We start from the raw sequence: 15634 nt of genomic DNA, 5'->3' as shown, positions 1-15634 counted from the left end.
GTCAGCTAAATGCAATGTAATAATTGTAACACCATAAACTTCAGCTTACGTAAAACTGAATGTGCCCTAACATTGTATACATACACGTTTGACCAATACCAGATTTGAGAACAAACGTTATTACATTTCTTAACGATTCAATGGTGATATTGTTTTCGTATCTATTCTAAAGAGGTAATATAGGTCTTTTCATTTGAGCCGAGATTTTCACATTTCCGAAAGCCCCTGAAAGCACCTGGGTGGAATTTCCAACCACCTCAGCTTCCGTACTGAGACTTCCTCGAGCTGTACTAACCATTATGTTTAAATATGCAACTTTATGGCGTCTTTGGGGGATTTATTAAAACTTTAAAGCAAATATTGTCTAACACAAAGGGCTATCATGAAGTCAGTGTTGTGCAGGCCGGTTCATGTGTAGCTGGAGGGCGGCTTTAGTAACTTCTCCGAGCGGCTGAAGGCGGCTGCGCTCCGGCTGCCCGCCGCCAGGTTAGGTGGACCATTTCACCTTTTGTGTAATTCAGTACTCATGGAAGTGTTTGTGTTTGTGTTTGTGGGGGACTTCACCTGTTATGTGACACATTTTATTTTTTGTGTGCAACCCGCCGTCAGAAGTCAGGAATTACAAATAAATACACAAACAATTACCTCAGTCATCAAATATGTTTAAAGTAAATTAGATCTCTCTCTATTTTCTCTCTTCTACTAAATTAAATTAGTTAAAGAGATTATTTAAATCATAATCGAAACAATGCAATGTAGGACAAAATAAGTCAGCTATAGCATAATAAAATATAACAGCCAAAATAGTACAATTACTTTTACTAGTTACTTGTGTCTTTATTTATAAAACAGCCCGCGAGAGTTTTATGGACGGTCACGTGACCAGAGGTTTTTGTTCCTACGTCAGAGACACAGAGCTGATCCTCCGCGCGACTTAACTGCCCAGAGACATCTTTTCACAGCATTCTCTGCTGTCTTTAACTTTACACTGGCTAGTGACTAAACAAATACGCCTTATAGCAATGTAAACTGCATTGGAAACACTTAGGGAACCGTATATCTCCTGATAATGCTGTCCAGCTCGCATTAACCTGGTATATGGCTACCGTAAATGCAACAGACATGTCTCCCCGCTGAGAAAACAACCGGTGCTGTTCTGCTGCGTTCAAGTTTTCAGGTAAATTCGGTGAAAACGGTAACAACAGGCATGTTTTGTAGCCTATGACTGTGCTATTCGACAGTGAGTACATGGTGGCTTTATGGCATCTTAATCTGGTTTATACTATCTCGGTTTTCCCCCCCAATGGACACATTTTGCTGTGCTGGTGAACATGTATTTTAGCATAGCATTACTACCTGTGCTTATTTTATTACATTAATAATAAAGCCAGTTTCACATTATCACTACAGACACTACTTTATACATGCTACACTGCTACACTTTCTGTTTTTGTAAATTGTAATTTGTGTAATTTCTATTGTTGTCTTTAATATTTTATGCATGCCTTTTTAATTAATATGTAGCTATTTAATGCTCTTCACTGTGGTTGTTACAGTGTAATGTCCCCTCCGTGGGACGGGTAAAGTTGTTGTGATTCAGTGTTGTTGTTGTTGTTGTTGTTGTTGTTGTTGTCTAAACCGGCCTGTTCACACACTTTGAAAAGGAAACAGCTGTGTAAAGATGTTAAGGCAGTTTATCACATGGTCTGGCAGTGAGTATCTCAGGGACTAGACACATTCATGTTAGGACTTGTGTGTGATGCTGTTAAGTTAATAGCACTAATTTGTTAGCTCACTGTTAGACATTTAACTGCTTTCATGATGGAAACATGGGAAGGATACATGTTATTATGTACATCCTGTGTTTTTTCTTTGAAATAATTTGGAGACCACACTGTCTGATCAATTAATAGAAAGATTGGATCTACTACAGAGAAACAGAGGAGAGAAACTCACTTCAGGCTATATTTGTTGCCTATATGATCAGGCATGCTGGCTGCCTACTTTGGTCTTTGTCTGGTTGTGGTCCATAGAGCTCCATTGTTGTCCCAGAGCCTGTGTGTCTGTGCAGTTTAAGTCCATTCATGAGTGTGAGTGCATTATCAGCATAGCTTTAATGTATTGAGTTCCCTCTAAGAGGACACATACTTGTGAATCTTCTGTTGCATTAGTGTGTTTATGTGTGTATACCTGGCAGAGTCAGTAATGTCTCTTAACACAACAGAGGATCCATCAATACCATGCCACAAAAAGACCACATCCCTAATCAATCAATATAGAAGAGCAACCTCACGCAAGTGCCTTTTCTCATGAGTGCATGAAGGAACTATTATGAGGTGATCATAGTAGTCAGTGAGGGTGTGTGCTGCCTGTGTCTGCTGTGGATAAAAGCAGGATAAGGAAGGTCTGTGATTAGGCTTACTTTGGAGTGAGTAGGTGCCAACATCAATTTATTTGCTCAGTAAATGTAGGTGTGTCTTCCCCTACCCTTAAACTAAAATGTGAAATTCACCATAATATTTCCAACCTTTCCTATCAAAGGTCATATTCCTCTTAAGTCGATCCAGGAATCTTTTATTATACCCCAGGTCTGCACATCTGAAGCCAGGCCTGATCTCGGTGTAGGCCTCAACTCAAAGTTTAATATTGCACCATCGTGTTTTAGGCGGATATTGTATAATAAGTAGAGATGTCCCGATCCGATCACGTGATCGGGGATCGGAGCTGATCACGTGATTTTCAAAAAATCGGGGATCGGGAGAAAAAAATCGGGGATCGGGATTTTTTTTATTTTTTATAATTTTTATTTTTTTATTTAATGTTACAAAACAAAAATGACGATGTTCACGTCTTAAAGTCATCCTGAGGACTTAGTTTTGGTTTAAAATTACACAACATCATGTATGTGTTGCTTTCTTTGGGCTTGTTTTCAGACCTGGTTGCTTATTTCTCTGAAATCTGGCAACAGAGTGGGCGCAGTGTCTAATAGTAGCAGCAAGCTAACGAGAGGCTACGTTCAGCTGGTGACTCGGGAGTCGGGACAGAGAAAATGTCAGGAGTTTGGAAGTATTATAAAATTGAAAGCGAAGGCAGTGTAACAGCCAGACGCAATGTTTGCAAGGCAGAGGTTCCGCGTGGTGGAAAGAACAGAGCTACGTTCAACACGACCAATCTAATACGCTACCTGAGAAACAAACACCAACAACAACACGGCGAGTACACAGCGGCCACTCAGGTAACGGCACTGAAACAACCAACACTTTCAGAGACTTTCAAAAGGAAAGAGAAACTGCCCCAGAACAGAGAAAAAGCCAACACAATAACAGCCAAGATAGCTGAATTCATCGCGTTGGATGACCAGCCGTTATCTGTTACCTTTTTTTTTTCTCTTAATGCATTGCATAAAGATCGGATCGGGAAAAATCGGTATCGGCAGATTGTCAAAATCAAATGATCGGAATCGGATCGGGAGCAAAAAAAGGTGATCGGGACATCCCTAATAATAAGGAATACGTCAGTGCAGTTGTAGCTGTTGCACTGGGCTTTAATATGTTGCAGTGAAGCACGTGTACGTTGTCTTTTCCAACACGGATTGCCCTTGTTTTTTTAGTATCAAGCGTCAGTTACAGTACTTCCCATTCAGTATTACACAAGAGGAAAAACACTTCTCTTTGTGTACTTTTATGTGTCACCTACCTCACTTGGCAACTTGTTTCATAATCGTCCTGCAGATGTTATGAGATAAGATTCATATAAAACGGAGATACAATGGGCCTTATTCACCATCATCTTCACATGTCTTTTTTCTTAGTATTCTGATAACCATCTTTCTGTCTCATGCAAATGACTACAGTTCAGCTGTCACACATTTCAAAGAGATCTGTTATCGTTGCACTGTCAATCTGTGGTTCCACTGACTGAGGCAGTAGCTTGAAGTGTGTGTTTGTGTGTGTAGGCGTGGTGCTGAGCCCATGGAGAAGCCATCATCTTCAGGCAAAGCAGCTCTGGAGGAGAGGAGGGGTCTGGTGGAGGTAAGCAGTCTGCTCATGGAGACACAACTATATACTAAAAATAATACAGTGTGTTTTTAAAATCTCAGATTTAGAATTAAAAACATGCATGTTCCTATGCTCATTTGAGAGACTCCTTGGCTTATTGCCTGGGGATATGTGATTCTGCTAGAGCTCAAAATGTACCTCTCTAACAGCAGGCCTTTTGACACAATAGGCGCATTCACACTGCGGTACTTTTCCCACAAAGGTTCATGCGAACTTAGTTCATGATCGCGTTCACACCAAAAAGAGCCGGTACTAAAATTAGTTCATGTGAACCTTTTTACTCTTTTGTGAGAAAAGAGCTATATTTCTGATTGGCTGGGCGGATTGCAAACCACGCCCCGTAAAACTCCCAAAAAGTTTTGTGAAGCCGCCATTTTATTATCCTCGCATTAGCATTATTAGCATTAGCCCAGCGCAGAAACGCAGAGAGACTAACTTATGGCAACACAAAATAAAACATGGGAGCGGTGGAGATGAGGAGGTGTCGGCGTTCTGGCGATTTACTCGGAAGGCTTCAGTGAAACTCCGGGGACTTCCGGCCGGGGACTTTGGGCAGCAGTATACGCCGTGAAGTGGTTTGCGGCCTGCCAGTAAACCCAAAGCAGAAGAAGAAGAAATGACGTCAGCGGCTTCATTTGCCTAATCCTCCCCCAGGGACTTTTTCCGGTGTGAACGCGATCTGTACTTAGTTCATGAGAACTAAAGAGTTCGCATGAACTAAGTTCGCATGAACCTTTGTGGGAAAAGTATCGCAGTATGAATGCGCCTAATGAATCAGCATGGAAAATATTGTGAGCTGCTAAGTTCTCAGTGTTGATAAAACTGCCACCCTTCGTTCGTAGCGTAACATGATCAAATGTCACCAGAAAAGTACAGTTTGCTAATACATTACATTTCGACAACGACATTTCGTTATAGTTTTCTATTAACTAAAACTATCTGCTGTGAAAAAGACTGTTTACAGTCACTCTGATTGGGTGTATTGATTATTGCTCCACCTATTGATTTTCCACTGTTATTATTGAGTTTCATGAGGAGACACATTTGTTAAAGCCTTAGTCAATTCAGAAGGAGCAGTCCAACATCTTATCCCATTGAGATCCATAATGTCTGTGTTAGGGCTTAAAAAGATTCAAGTTTGAAAATAAAAATCGTAGTAAGAAGTGACCTCCATAGCCCGCTCCTCATCTCTGCTTCAGTCTAGCAGCTTGACGCTCTTTGAGCCGCTAGTAGCACAGCACTCCAATCCCTCTATTGGTGATGTCGAATGTAAACGAATGCATGGATAAAAAGAGGACATCTCTTTGGGTCTGATGTATACATTTTGACCCTATTTATTGAAAATGTTCCTAATGCTCCTTTTAGTGCCTAAACTGCTCTAACCAACCCTTACTATTTAATGGTCTAAAATATTTAATTAATCAGTCTAAATATTTGTTTAAAATAGGTACGATAATAAACACAGACATGTTATATGGATTGGGAACATTTATGGTGCATATAGAAGCATTTCAGAGGTGTATTGTTACACCCAAAGCCACCAGAAGCTGAAAATGTATTTGAAACTCAAAGTTTACATTTTGAGGCACAAGAGGATGTCTTGATGATTTTTGGTTATGTGTGTGAGGCTAATTTCTCCTTCTGTTTGTACCTGTGGTGCAGGACAGCTGGGTGCTGAGGAGGGCTGGGGGGGGGGAGGTGGACCCTCAGACTCCAAGGAAGAGCAGCTCCTCTCGCTCTTCCCGCAAGAGCTTCCGCCTGGACTACCGACTGGAGGTCAGTCCTCACTCCCCTAAAGCACACTCATCACCTCCTCTTTCCTCACTATCTGATTTCCATTTTCTTCCCTCAACTTGCCAAATTGGAGATTTTACAGCTTCATTTTGGAAACTGTTTGCAATTAGTTATTGGAGGATTTTGTGTTCTTTCAATGTTATTGAATGGTGAAAAACTTGAACAAATGGTGAATTTGAATAAAAACCAGGTGGTTTTTATTCAAATTCAAGATAAAGATTTTTAATTTTTTTTAAATTGTGTTTTAACCTGACGTCGTTTGAAATGCCTTTCTATTTACTTTGATTGTAGGAGGAAGTGACAAAGTCCTGTCGGGACAAAAATGGCCGCTGGACCAACCCCTGGCCCACATGGCGCTTCCCCTCCTACACCACCCTACTCAGATTCCTGCTGCTGGATAAAAACCACAGCAATGTACCAACCAGTAAAGAGGTGGGTACAAATAAGACTAACATCTAATATATTATTAGTCTCAATCAGTGTTTCTGCCGGACCAGGGCTGAGAGGGCGTCCACCCCAAGATAATTTATAATTGCACCATCCCTTATAGATACTATCTCTTTACGTCTCCCTGCCGACAGGGACACCCCTCCTGGCATGGTCCTTGGTGTTTTTTTTTTTTTCGTCACAGGAACGCGCTTTGTTTGCTGGAGGCGAAAATAATCCCACCAGACTCCTTTGCCCCTCCAACAGAGGGATGACCTTGTCCTTTTTCCTTTTCGTCATTTCAAGCGATAAAAACTCGATCTTCTCTCAAATTATTTATTTTTTTGGACGCCCTCGGCTCGCGTTCAGGGCGTTCCGAGCTGAATAAGAGCGTCAAATGACGGCAAGACGCACCCCTGGCGGAAACGCTGGAATAGTGTCTGATCAGTAATAGAGGGTTTAAATGTAACCTCAGTACATCGTGGCTGATATAGCTCCACCCTAAGCCTAAACTCACCTACTTCTAAAAAACTGAATACATATAAAAGTGTTGGAAGGTGTTCTGAACTTACTCAAATATTACCTAAAATATTGTTAAGCCAGGGTGTATGGAACTTGTATTATCCTTATAGTGACCGGCATTAGAGATCATATACAGTATTCCCCTCGTCTGTTGGATTATTGCCGTGAGTATTAAGCTCCAAGTAGAAACCTTGCTGAGCTCTGTTGGGGCTTAACATACTTCAAACTATGCTTTCACAGCAACAGAAACATGTTTTAAGCCAAGAATGGCACACTTTTAGTCATCCAGTAAGGAAATAGATTTACATTTTAAGGTAGCAAGCTATTTTCTGTAAATATATTCTGAAAGGAGGTAGCTTTTTAAACTACAAGACAGAAATGAAACGTAAATGGACTGAAAAAAGTTGTCCAAAGAGCCTTTCCTTCCTCTGTTCAAAGAGGTTTAAACAGGAGAGTGCAGTAACGTGTGCAGAGCGTACAACAGTTCATATGTTATTAGGGTAAGAGGGGATTGGGATGATTTTTGAAAAGTATCAAGCGAGGTCATAAGACTGAAACATCCTCTTAGCCGTCATCAGAATGTGGGTCGGTTGTCCATAACATACCCGTAACCCCCCCCCCCCGTAGGCTCTGGACAATGAGCTCCCCGTGCTGGAGCCGTACTTCATCCAGACCCCGGACCTCTCTGAGTCGGGACCCGGGCTGAGGGTCACCTGGCTGGGTCACGCCACAGTTCTGGTGGAGATGGACGGGCTGAATATCCTCACAGACCCAATGTTCAGCCAGAGGGCCTCACCCTTCCAGTTCATGGGCCACAAAAGGTACCGAGGGCCCCCCTGCACTGTGGAACAGGTTGAGTACCTTTTACATTTTTCAAGAAAATAAAAAGCTAACACCCCCTCCGCAGTATTTAACCCAGGCCTTGTTTCATTGTCCATCGTCCTGCACCAGCTGCCCAGGATCGATGCTGTGGTCATCAGTCATTCTCACTATGACCATCTGGATGCTGGGTCTGTGGCCAGCCTGAACGCACGCTTCGGAGGGGAGCTACGCTGGTACGTGTCCTGGATCTGTAGTCTGAAAGTACATTTAAAGAGGCCCTATTGTGCATGTTGGGCTTTTCCCTCTCTAGTGAGTTATAAGGTTTCTGTTAATGTAAATGGTCTGCAAAGGCTAAAATCCCTGTTCCCTCCAGAAGGAGTTTCTCGAACACATAGACTGACACTCACGCTCCTATTGGCTAGCGCTCAAAAACATTGTACGTGATTGGCTAAGGGGCGGGACATCTCTCAGCGGTTGACCAATCACAACAGAGCCGGTTTCAGACAGAGGGTGAAAAGAGGTGCTGCAGCACAGGCAGTATGAGAGCAATAAAGAGAAAATTAGCAGAATAGGGCCCCTTTAAAATCCAGTCTTGATAATATTCAGCCTTCGCTCTCAATCATAACATGAAAAGTACTGTGGCATATTAACTGAGTGTGTCTGTGTTGCAGGTTCGTGCCCCTGGGTTTGATGGACTGGCTGGTGAAGACAGGCTGTGAGAATGTGATGGAGCTGGATTGGTGGGAGGAGAACTGTGTCCCCGGTCACGATGACGTCACATTCGTCTGCACACCGTCTCAGCACTGGAGCAAACGCACCGCGCTCGACGATAACAAGGTAAGGATTCAATATTACCTTTGTCTTATTGCTGTCACCTAAAGTGCAGGCAAATGAGACATAACCAATACATTTAACAAAAATACATGCATTCGTAGAAAAGTCAACATATAAAAGTTCAGGTTTATTAGATTATTCTAAAATATATTGATGTATTTCCCCCAGTCTTTATGGAGCAGCTGGTCTATTTTGGGTCCGGACCATCGATTCTTCTTCGCTGGTGATACCGGCTACTGCTCTTCCTTCCAGGAGATCGGACGACGCTTCGGACCGTTTGACCTCGCGGCAATCCCCATCGGAGCCTACCTGCCCAGGTACTGCACATTACTCACACACTGTCTACTTTCATCAAGCCTATTATTTCCTCCAGTCAACATGGTAATTCAATTGTGAGTTATTGCAGACTATGACTTGTCATAGTTCAAGTTTTTAATATACTGCCCCCTCATGTAATAGGATTAGAACAACTCTACCTTAAACTATCAAATTACCAAACCAAGGTGGTATTTAGGACAGAGAGGCACATGCCACTAGAGATGATTTCTGTTTACAGAGACAAACATGTAAGAACATTCTTTTTTTCAGGGACATGATGCAGGGGCAGCATGTAGATCCAGAAGAGGCTGTTCAGGTCCACCAAGACCTTCAGGCCAAACAGTCCGTGGCCATCCACTGGGGAACGTTCGCTCTCGCCTATGAGGTAAGATACACAGTTAATGACAGATAGGGGACATGTTTACTCATTCTTTCTAAGGATGCAGGAGGAACAGCTAGCCTGTCTAAAGAATTTAGGGTACACTTTGTTGATTTAAATTGGATTTGCATGCTGGACAAGTCAGCTCTTTAAAGCAGAGTCTCCAGCTCATAACCCCCTCACAAAACACACAATGTTTAATTAAGCACATTCTAGGTGAATTGTGTTCCTTTAGACAGGCCAGCTAATTACAGTCTATCTGCTAGGGTTAATGCATACTAGTAGAATAGAAGTAGAACCTCACCGAGGTTGCAGAAACATATCTTTCTTTTAACCCATAAGGATAGAACTGTGATAAATGCAACTAAAGTGAACACTCCCAACAGATAGTCAAGTGTTTGTGTAACCAGAATAGTGTCAGCCAAACTGTAAGAGAACACAGCTGAATATATGTCTGCCTTCTCTTAAATAAATATGATTCAATAGAAGATACTCTGATTGTAGAGCAGAAACCGCAATGTCTCTTTCCAGAAATCATGACCTGGTTAGAAACTGAGTAAGAAAACAAAGTTCCTGCATGAATTTATTATTTCTGGTAATAGACATTGTTTTAGCGTCTTTAGCAACCGTAGCAGGCAGCTGTGTCCAACATTCAGCAACTCGTAAAGGTGAAAGAGAAACGATGTCATCTTGATTTTGGGGTGAACTGTCCCTTTAAAGCCAGATTGCTCCTGAAGTAAAGACACCAATATGTTCCGGTAACACAACAGAGACGGGTTGTTTGTTAAGCTGTCTTAATATTTGTGCTGCTTACAGTTTATGCAACCTCAGGCTGCCTTGCTCAGAAAGTAAGAATCAAACATACTCCGGTCTGTCCCCCCTGGTCTTGTTTCCTCCATCAGTTCTACCTGGAGCCTCCGGTGCGTCTCAGAGAGGCCCTGGAGCAGAAAGGACTGAAGCCAGACTCTTTCTTCACTCTGCACCACGGGGAGTCTCGACTCATTTCCTCCCAGGAAGATGTTTTTGACTGATCCCCTGTGCATCTGAAACTCAGAGCAGAACAATTGTGTTAATCATAATTTCATGGACTACAGTCATTTAAGACTGAAAACAATGTATGCATATCATCAACTGAAAATAGTTAATTTAAATGTTACACAGTACTGTTTACATACTGAAATGTCTGAGTCGTGCTATTGTCATGGTGGGCAAAACAGGAGCTGTGTCTTCACCCAAAAATAATTCTGATTTGCTCTAGGCAATGTTCAGCTACTCATGGGAAACATTTAAACATGCAGTGGAAGTCTCAAAGAGGATTTATATCATTGTAACAAAAAAGAGGTAAGAGCAAATTAGCCATATCTAGAGGCTTGTGTTTCCATGAAGTGATAACTTCCATTAATGTAAGTAGACATTAGGGCGGTCTGTAAAACACTCAGCTCCAAGGAGGAGGACTTCTGGTCCAGATCGGACCCACAAACTGCCACTGAAAAGAAGTCTGCATGCTTATGTCCCCGGGGTGACATAATGTTTTTGGCAAAGACTGTGTCCAGACTTTATTTGTATATCCGACTATAAATAGTCAAATACAATGCCAATTTAAGTCACATGGAGTAACTCGTGCTCGTCCCATGTGACTCTCTTAAATTGAGGTATGAATGTATGCGAGTTTGTGGGGTTGAACCACTTACCTTCAGTATGCAGCAGCTTCATGCTGACACACACAAAGTTCCTGTGAGCTGTAATATAAACAGTCAACTATTAGAAAGTTACTCAGAGTAGTAGAGTTGCTAGCTAATGCCACAATACCAACGTGTATTTCTCTGAATGTACTTCGGCCAACCCAAATCTACTTGAGATGCAGAAATGTCCAAATAAATGAGATGTGTATGAGATGAAGCCCTGTGTGCTGACAGAGTGCTGCTGGGAGGTGCAGGCAGGAGCTGAGCTGGGATCAGCGCCATGCACTGCACACACATGTCTGTGTGTGACGCTCTGGAGACTTTGTTCTCTTTGCTCATCAGTGTGATCATTCACATGTTTTAATCTGAGGCTGACAGTAGAATCATTTGAGTACTAAACTATTGAACAGATTGTTGTTCTTTATGCTGGATCTTTGAAGCCTGAATGTATGAAAAGTGGACAGCACAATGTTGGGTTCAGTTTGTGGCCTGGTTACATTCACAAAGGCAGGGTGTGGATTACACTGTCACAGTTTGCCATTAAAATAACTTGTGATCAAATGTTTTTGTTTCTTGTTGTCGGCAGGACTTTGTACAGTCACCAAGGCCCTGAATCACAACACACACAACCAACACTACAACACACACTGTAACCACTCTGTTGTGCAACACCACTGATGTAAACACAATACATACTATTTTACAACACTAGTATTGGCTGCTACCTAATACTGTAACAACAATGCTGTAAAATAACACTTTGCAGTACATACACTTTGGATTTAATACTATGATAGATTCATTACTTTTTATATGTTCCACTTCATTTTTATAATACTGCAACTCAAAAGGATTGGTGATTCTGATGTTGTTTTTCTTAACTATTCCACGTACAAGTACAAGTACTACAACATGTACTTTTTTTAATATGACAGATATACATTCATATGACCATCTAATAATTGTCTGATACTTTTCTACATATTATTATCATTTTGTATTGATATTTTCAATTTTCATGCTACACCATTTTTAAAAAATGTTCAACATATATTATATTATGTTTTGACATTCTATAACCTTTTTCAGATATTTTCAAAATACTAAACTGTCATTTTTTTAAACATCTGATATTTTTCTACATATTAAACTGATGGTTTTTATTTGTATTTTATTTTTTGGACGTTCTTTACTATGAATATATTTTCGATATACTGTTCTATAAGTTTTTGTGATATTTTCAACATACAATACAATACAATACAATTTTATTTTTAAATGTTCACAAACTATACTTTGACTTACTTGACATTCTATACTATGTTGTGTTTTCTGATATTTTCAACATATTTTCGTTTTTTTTCCTGCATGCTCTTGTGTGTTTATGACACAAATATTAGAACATTTGTTTTATTCAACAATAAATACAATTGTTGAATAAACACTTGGTTAGCTCTCAAAAAGACATACATTTTTCTTGTGCAGTCTGAAACAAAAGGCTTGTTTATGGGTGTCAAACTCCTCGCCTGTTCGGCTTTCTTTGCATCCATCACTCCACACGATGAGTAATAAGGAGTATTCACAGTGTAAATGCACTCATAAATTACCTTTCATTTCATGTTCTGCCATTTCACGTCATTCAATCTTGATTTATTTTTGCACCAAATATTTTCTTTGCCTGGAAATAAATTGATTATTGCATTAATTATTATTCATCAACATTATGAAACCTACTAAATTCAGTTGCATCACAGTTTTGATTGATATATCACTTTTATTTCTTTGACAGTTATTAGCACACCTGATATAAATGTTAATGACTAAATGACCTGCTGACTAACCAATAGCAATGCTTAATGACTTGGGACAAATGTAATAACATAACAGCCAAAATAGAAAACGTTAACCTTCTGTTCTCCTCAGAGAGTCGCCATATTCCCTTAGAACGGCACTCATCGTCCGGCCTGGTCAGACGTCTTCGTTGAAAACAGATCTTTAGAGGTCCCCCTCGCTTTTTTCCATAATGCCTTGAGTTTTGTTGTCCAGTGTTAATCTGCTGTTCAACATATTAGTTACGGTACATCAAATTATATTGTTAACATCACATGGTTTACATACTGTATACATTGTAGTTTATAATATTGATGATGGAATAATGCTAGGAAATTCAATTTGACATCAAAGCTTTATTGTACCTGTGTGGGTCTTTTGGGAGCCCTTTGGTGCTTCAGGGAAAGTTTTTGATAAATGGGCCCTGTTCCATGGCGTCCCAGGTCACCTGACCGACAGTAAACATGCCTTCTTATTTTAAATGTAATTATATTAACAAGCAGCTATTGAAAAACGTGCTAGACAAGAGTAGGCTAGACCACAGACCAGCCTGGGGCAGAAAGTACTTCAGCAATGAAGGGATACAGTTGGGCAGAAGTACACGTTGGCCTCATCAGATTTGTCAAGTACTCTTTTTGTTATTAGGTCCCCGAAATGTTGTTGGAATGGCGTGGATCCAATATCATTCTATGAAAAACAATCCAAAAATAAGTTTAGTTGCATTGAGATTTGGGTCATTTAAAAATATGTAAACCATGTTAATATTGTTTGTGGTCACACTGCCTTTTTTCTGATATTTTTGAGCTAGGAAACAACTTTCACATAATTATTACATACCACAACACTTGAATTGTCCAGTCTGACTGTGCTGAATCTGTCAGTAGGCTCTGGAGAGAACTTCCTCCTGCTCCACAGTGTGGTGGCCTGTGTCCTGAGTCCAAAGACATGCATAGCCAGGTGGTAATGTTTGGCAGCACTTTAAGCAAAAGGTTGAAAGATTATTATTACAAAGACTTCACCAATGAATTATTTCAGGAAGCATTGTAGCAAAGGACAGAAATCACTTACTGTTTTTGGCATTTTTCTTGACATGACTTAACAGCGATGCATGATGGGTAGCCCTATGCAACCATGCTTCGCCTGTCCAGTCACAATGCTGTGGTTTCTGGAGAGCAGTTCCTGGAGGCTGACTCCATAGAAGTTATAGGCCATGGACTGCAGAAGGACTGTTGAGCCATCGCATATCAACACGGCAGGCCTTTGCTTGGCTCTTCTTCCATGGAGTCTTATTCAATCCGTCACAAATGCCCCAATGAAATATGATATGGAGGCTGTTGTGTGGTCATTGGTGATGTCGGTGGCCTCGGAGACAGGGGAGGATCCTTTGAATGGATTTCGGAGCACCATCTCGTATACATAAAACTGAGGTTTTCCCTTTTGCTTTTTGCTCCCTGTCGCTTCCAAATATACAATATCTTCCCTGCACCTGTCATGGAAGAGGTCAACAGTTTTCTTGGATCATAGCACGACACCTTTAGGATGGGATATCATTTTTTGAATGACTGCTTCCTCAGGGCCGAGCTCTTCCTTCATCATTTTTTGGAGGCTGATCATTTAATTGTTTTTCTTTCGGTGCTTTTTTCATTCCTGCAAGGACAATGTTTTCATGACACCAGTTGATGGTACACGATCTCGGTTTCCAGAAGCCAACACAGTGTCATCCAGCTTATTCCGATTTTGAAGGCATTAGCAAGGGCATCCCATTCATCTGCACACACAGGCCGAAGTTTCAGTTCTTCACAGTGGTGCCATGCCGTGTCACAGGGCAGTCATCAAAAACACACTACCCAAAACATGAAAAAAGTGACACTTTTTTAACTGACCCGACTGCTCGCACACTGCCATTTGAAGGCAAAGCAACAGTGTGGGGGGACACTGCGGATGCCGTCGGCCATGACCGAAGTCTTGAATCAACGCTTATAATAATACATTTGATTTATATAGCGCTTTTCCTGGTGCTCAAATCGCTTTACATAATTCATACATGGAACTACAGTTGGGAGTATTGTTCCCACACGGACATGTTATGTGTTTTCTATATATGTTGTGTGCCCTCCTGACTTCACTCTCTTCTTCCCGGACTGCAACCGGACAACATGTCTTGTTCTGCTTCTAAATAAAGTACCCTTTTGCACCTTCATTGCACCGCCTCTGACTCCCTATCTCTCGGCACTACAATAGTCTTAAATCAGACTTTAGTTCCATCTGGAGTACATTCACAAGCTACCCTGCAGTATACAAAGTCATTCAAACTAGCTGCACCTTTACCAGCTTTGAACGGACCCGAACACGGCAAAAGGAACTCAAGTTTCTTTCTCGAAATGCCGGGGATTTTTTGGACTCGTCCGTGGCTGCCACCGGCACGCGGACTGAGGCTCGGTGCGCGCCCCGCAGAAGAGCTGGGGAAGTTGCTCGCCATTTCCGCATCAGCCTTCCATCCAACAGGGGGACGATGCACGACCTGCTGGGTCGACCAGCAACCCGATTTCTACCTCGTGGGTTTGTTTCTTCGGGGCGTGCGGCTGCACGTCCCGGCTGCGCTAGCTGACGACGACTAGCGGCTAACCACGAGGGGCTAACGACGGCTAGCAGCTACCCATGGCTGCCAGTTAGCGGCTAACGGCTAGCTGTTAACGGCTGTCAACGTATTTCTGTTAACATTTGACTATCAACAATTTTTTCCGGTGCCGGAGAGGAGGTTCGACCAGCCGGTTGACCTCGTGTGGACACTCACCTTTTTCACCACCTCGACGGCGGTTCCAGACGCCACTCACGTTTTCATCGGCGCCTGGGTGGCGCACTCCTGGACCCCGTCTCGCCTCGACGGTTTCGGACGTCGCCCATGCTGCCATCGGCCCGTGGGTGGCGCGCTCCGGAACCTGTCTGGCCTCTCATCTGTCCACGGCTCC

General features: G+C 41.9%; 1 protein-coding gene and 1 long non-coding RNA gene across 2 annotated transcripts; one reads left to right on the top strand and one right to left on the bottom strand.

Annotated features, from left to right (window-relative positions):
• The first annotated feature begins 894 nt into the window (after positions 1-894).
• Positions 895-11856, top strand: napepld (N-acyl phosphatidylethanolamine phospholipase D). Its single transcript, XM_034075215.1, has 10 exons — positions 895-1177; positions 3956-4031; positions 5721-5834; positions 6144-6284; positions 7428-7652; positions 7752-7855; positions 8294-8459; positions 8625-8773; positions 9045-9159; positions 10056-11856. Exons 2-10 carry the CDS (start codon positions 3972-3974, stop codon positions 10182-10184), a joined length of 1203 nt encoding a protein of 400 aa, XP_033931106.1. The 5' UTR covers positions 895-1177; positions 3956-3971; the 3' UTR covers positions 10185-11856.
• Positions 11857-13019: 1163 nt separating this feature from the next.
• On the bottom strand, positions 13020-13915 carry LOC117468272 (uncharacterized). The gene is made up of 3 exons (XR_004554454.1): positions 13734-13915; positions 13503-13641; positions 13020-13352 (listed from the first exon to the last, which is right to left on the bottom strand). It is a non-coding gene; the product is annotated as an uncharacterized lncRNA (long non-coding RNA).
• Between the last annotated feature and the right edge of the window lie 1719 nt (positions 13916-15634).

This window comes from Pseudochaenichthys georgianus, chromosome 23, assembly GCF_902827115.2.
Source record: "Pseudochaenichthys georgianus chromosome 23, fPseGeo1.2, whole genome shotgun sequence".
Classification (NCBI taxonomy): domain Eukaryota; kingdom Metazoa; phylum Chordata; class Actinopteri; order Perciformes; family Channichthyidae; genus Pseudochaenichthys; species Pseudochaenichthys georgianus.
The sequence above is the reverse complement of the archived record's forward strand: the minus strand, read 5'-3'. Positions and strand labels throughout refer to the sequence as shown.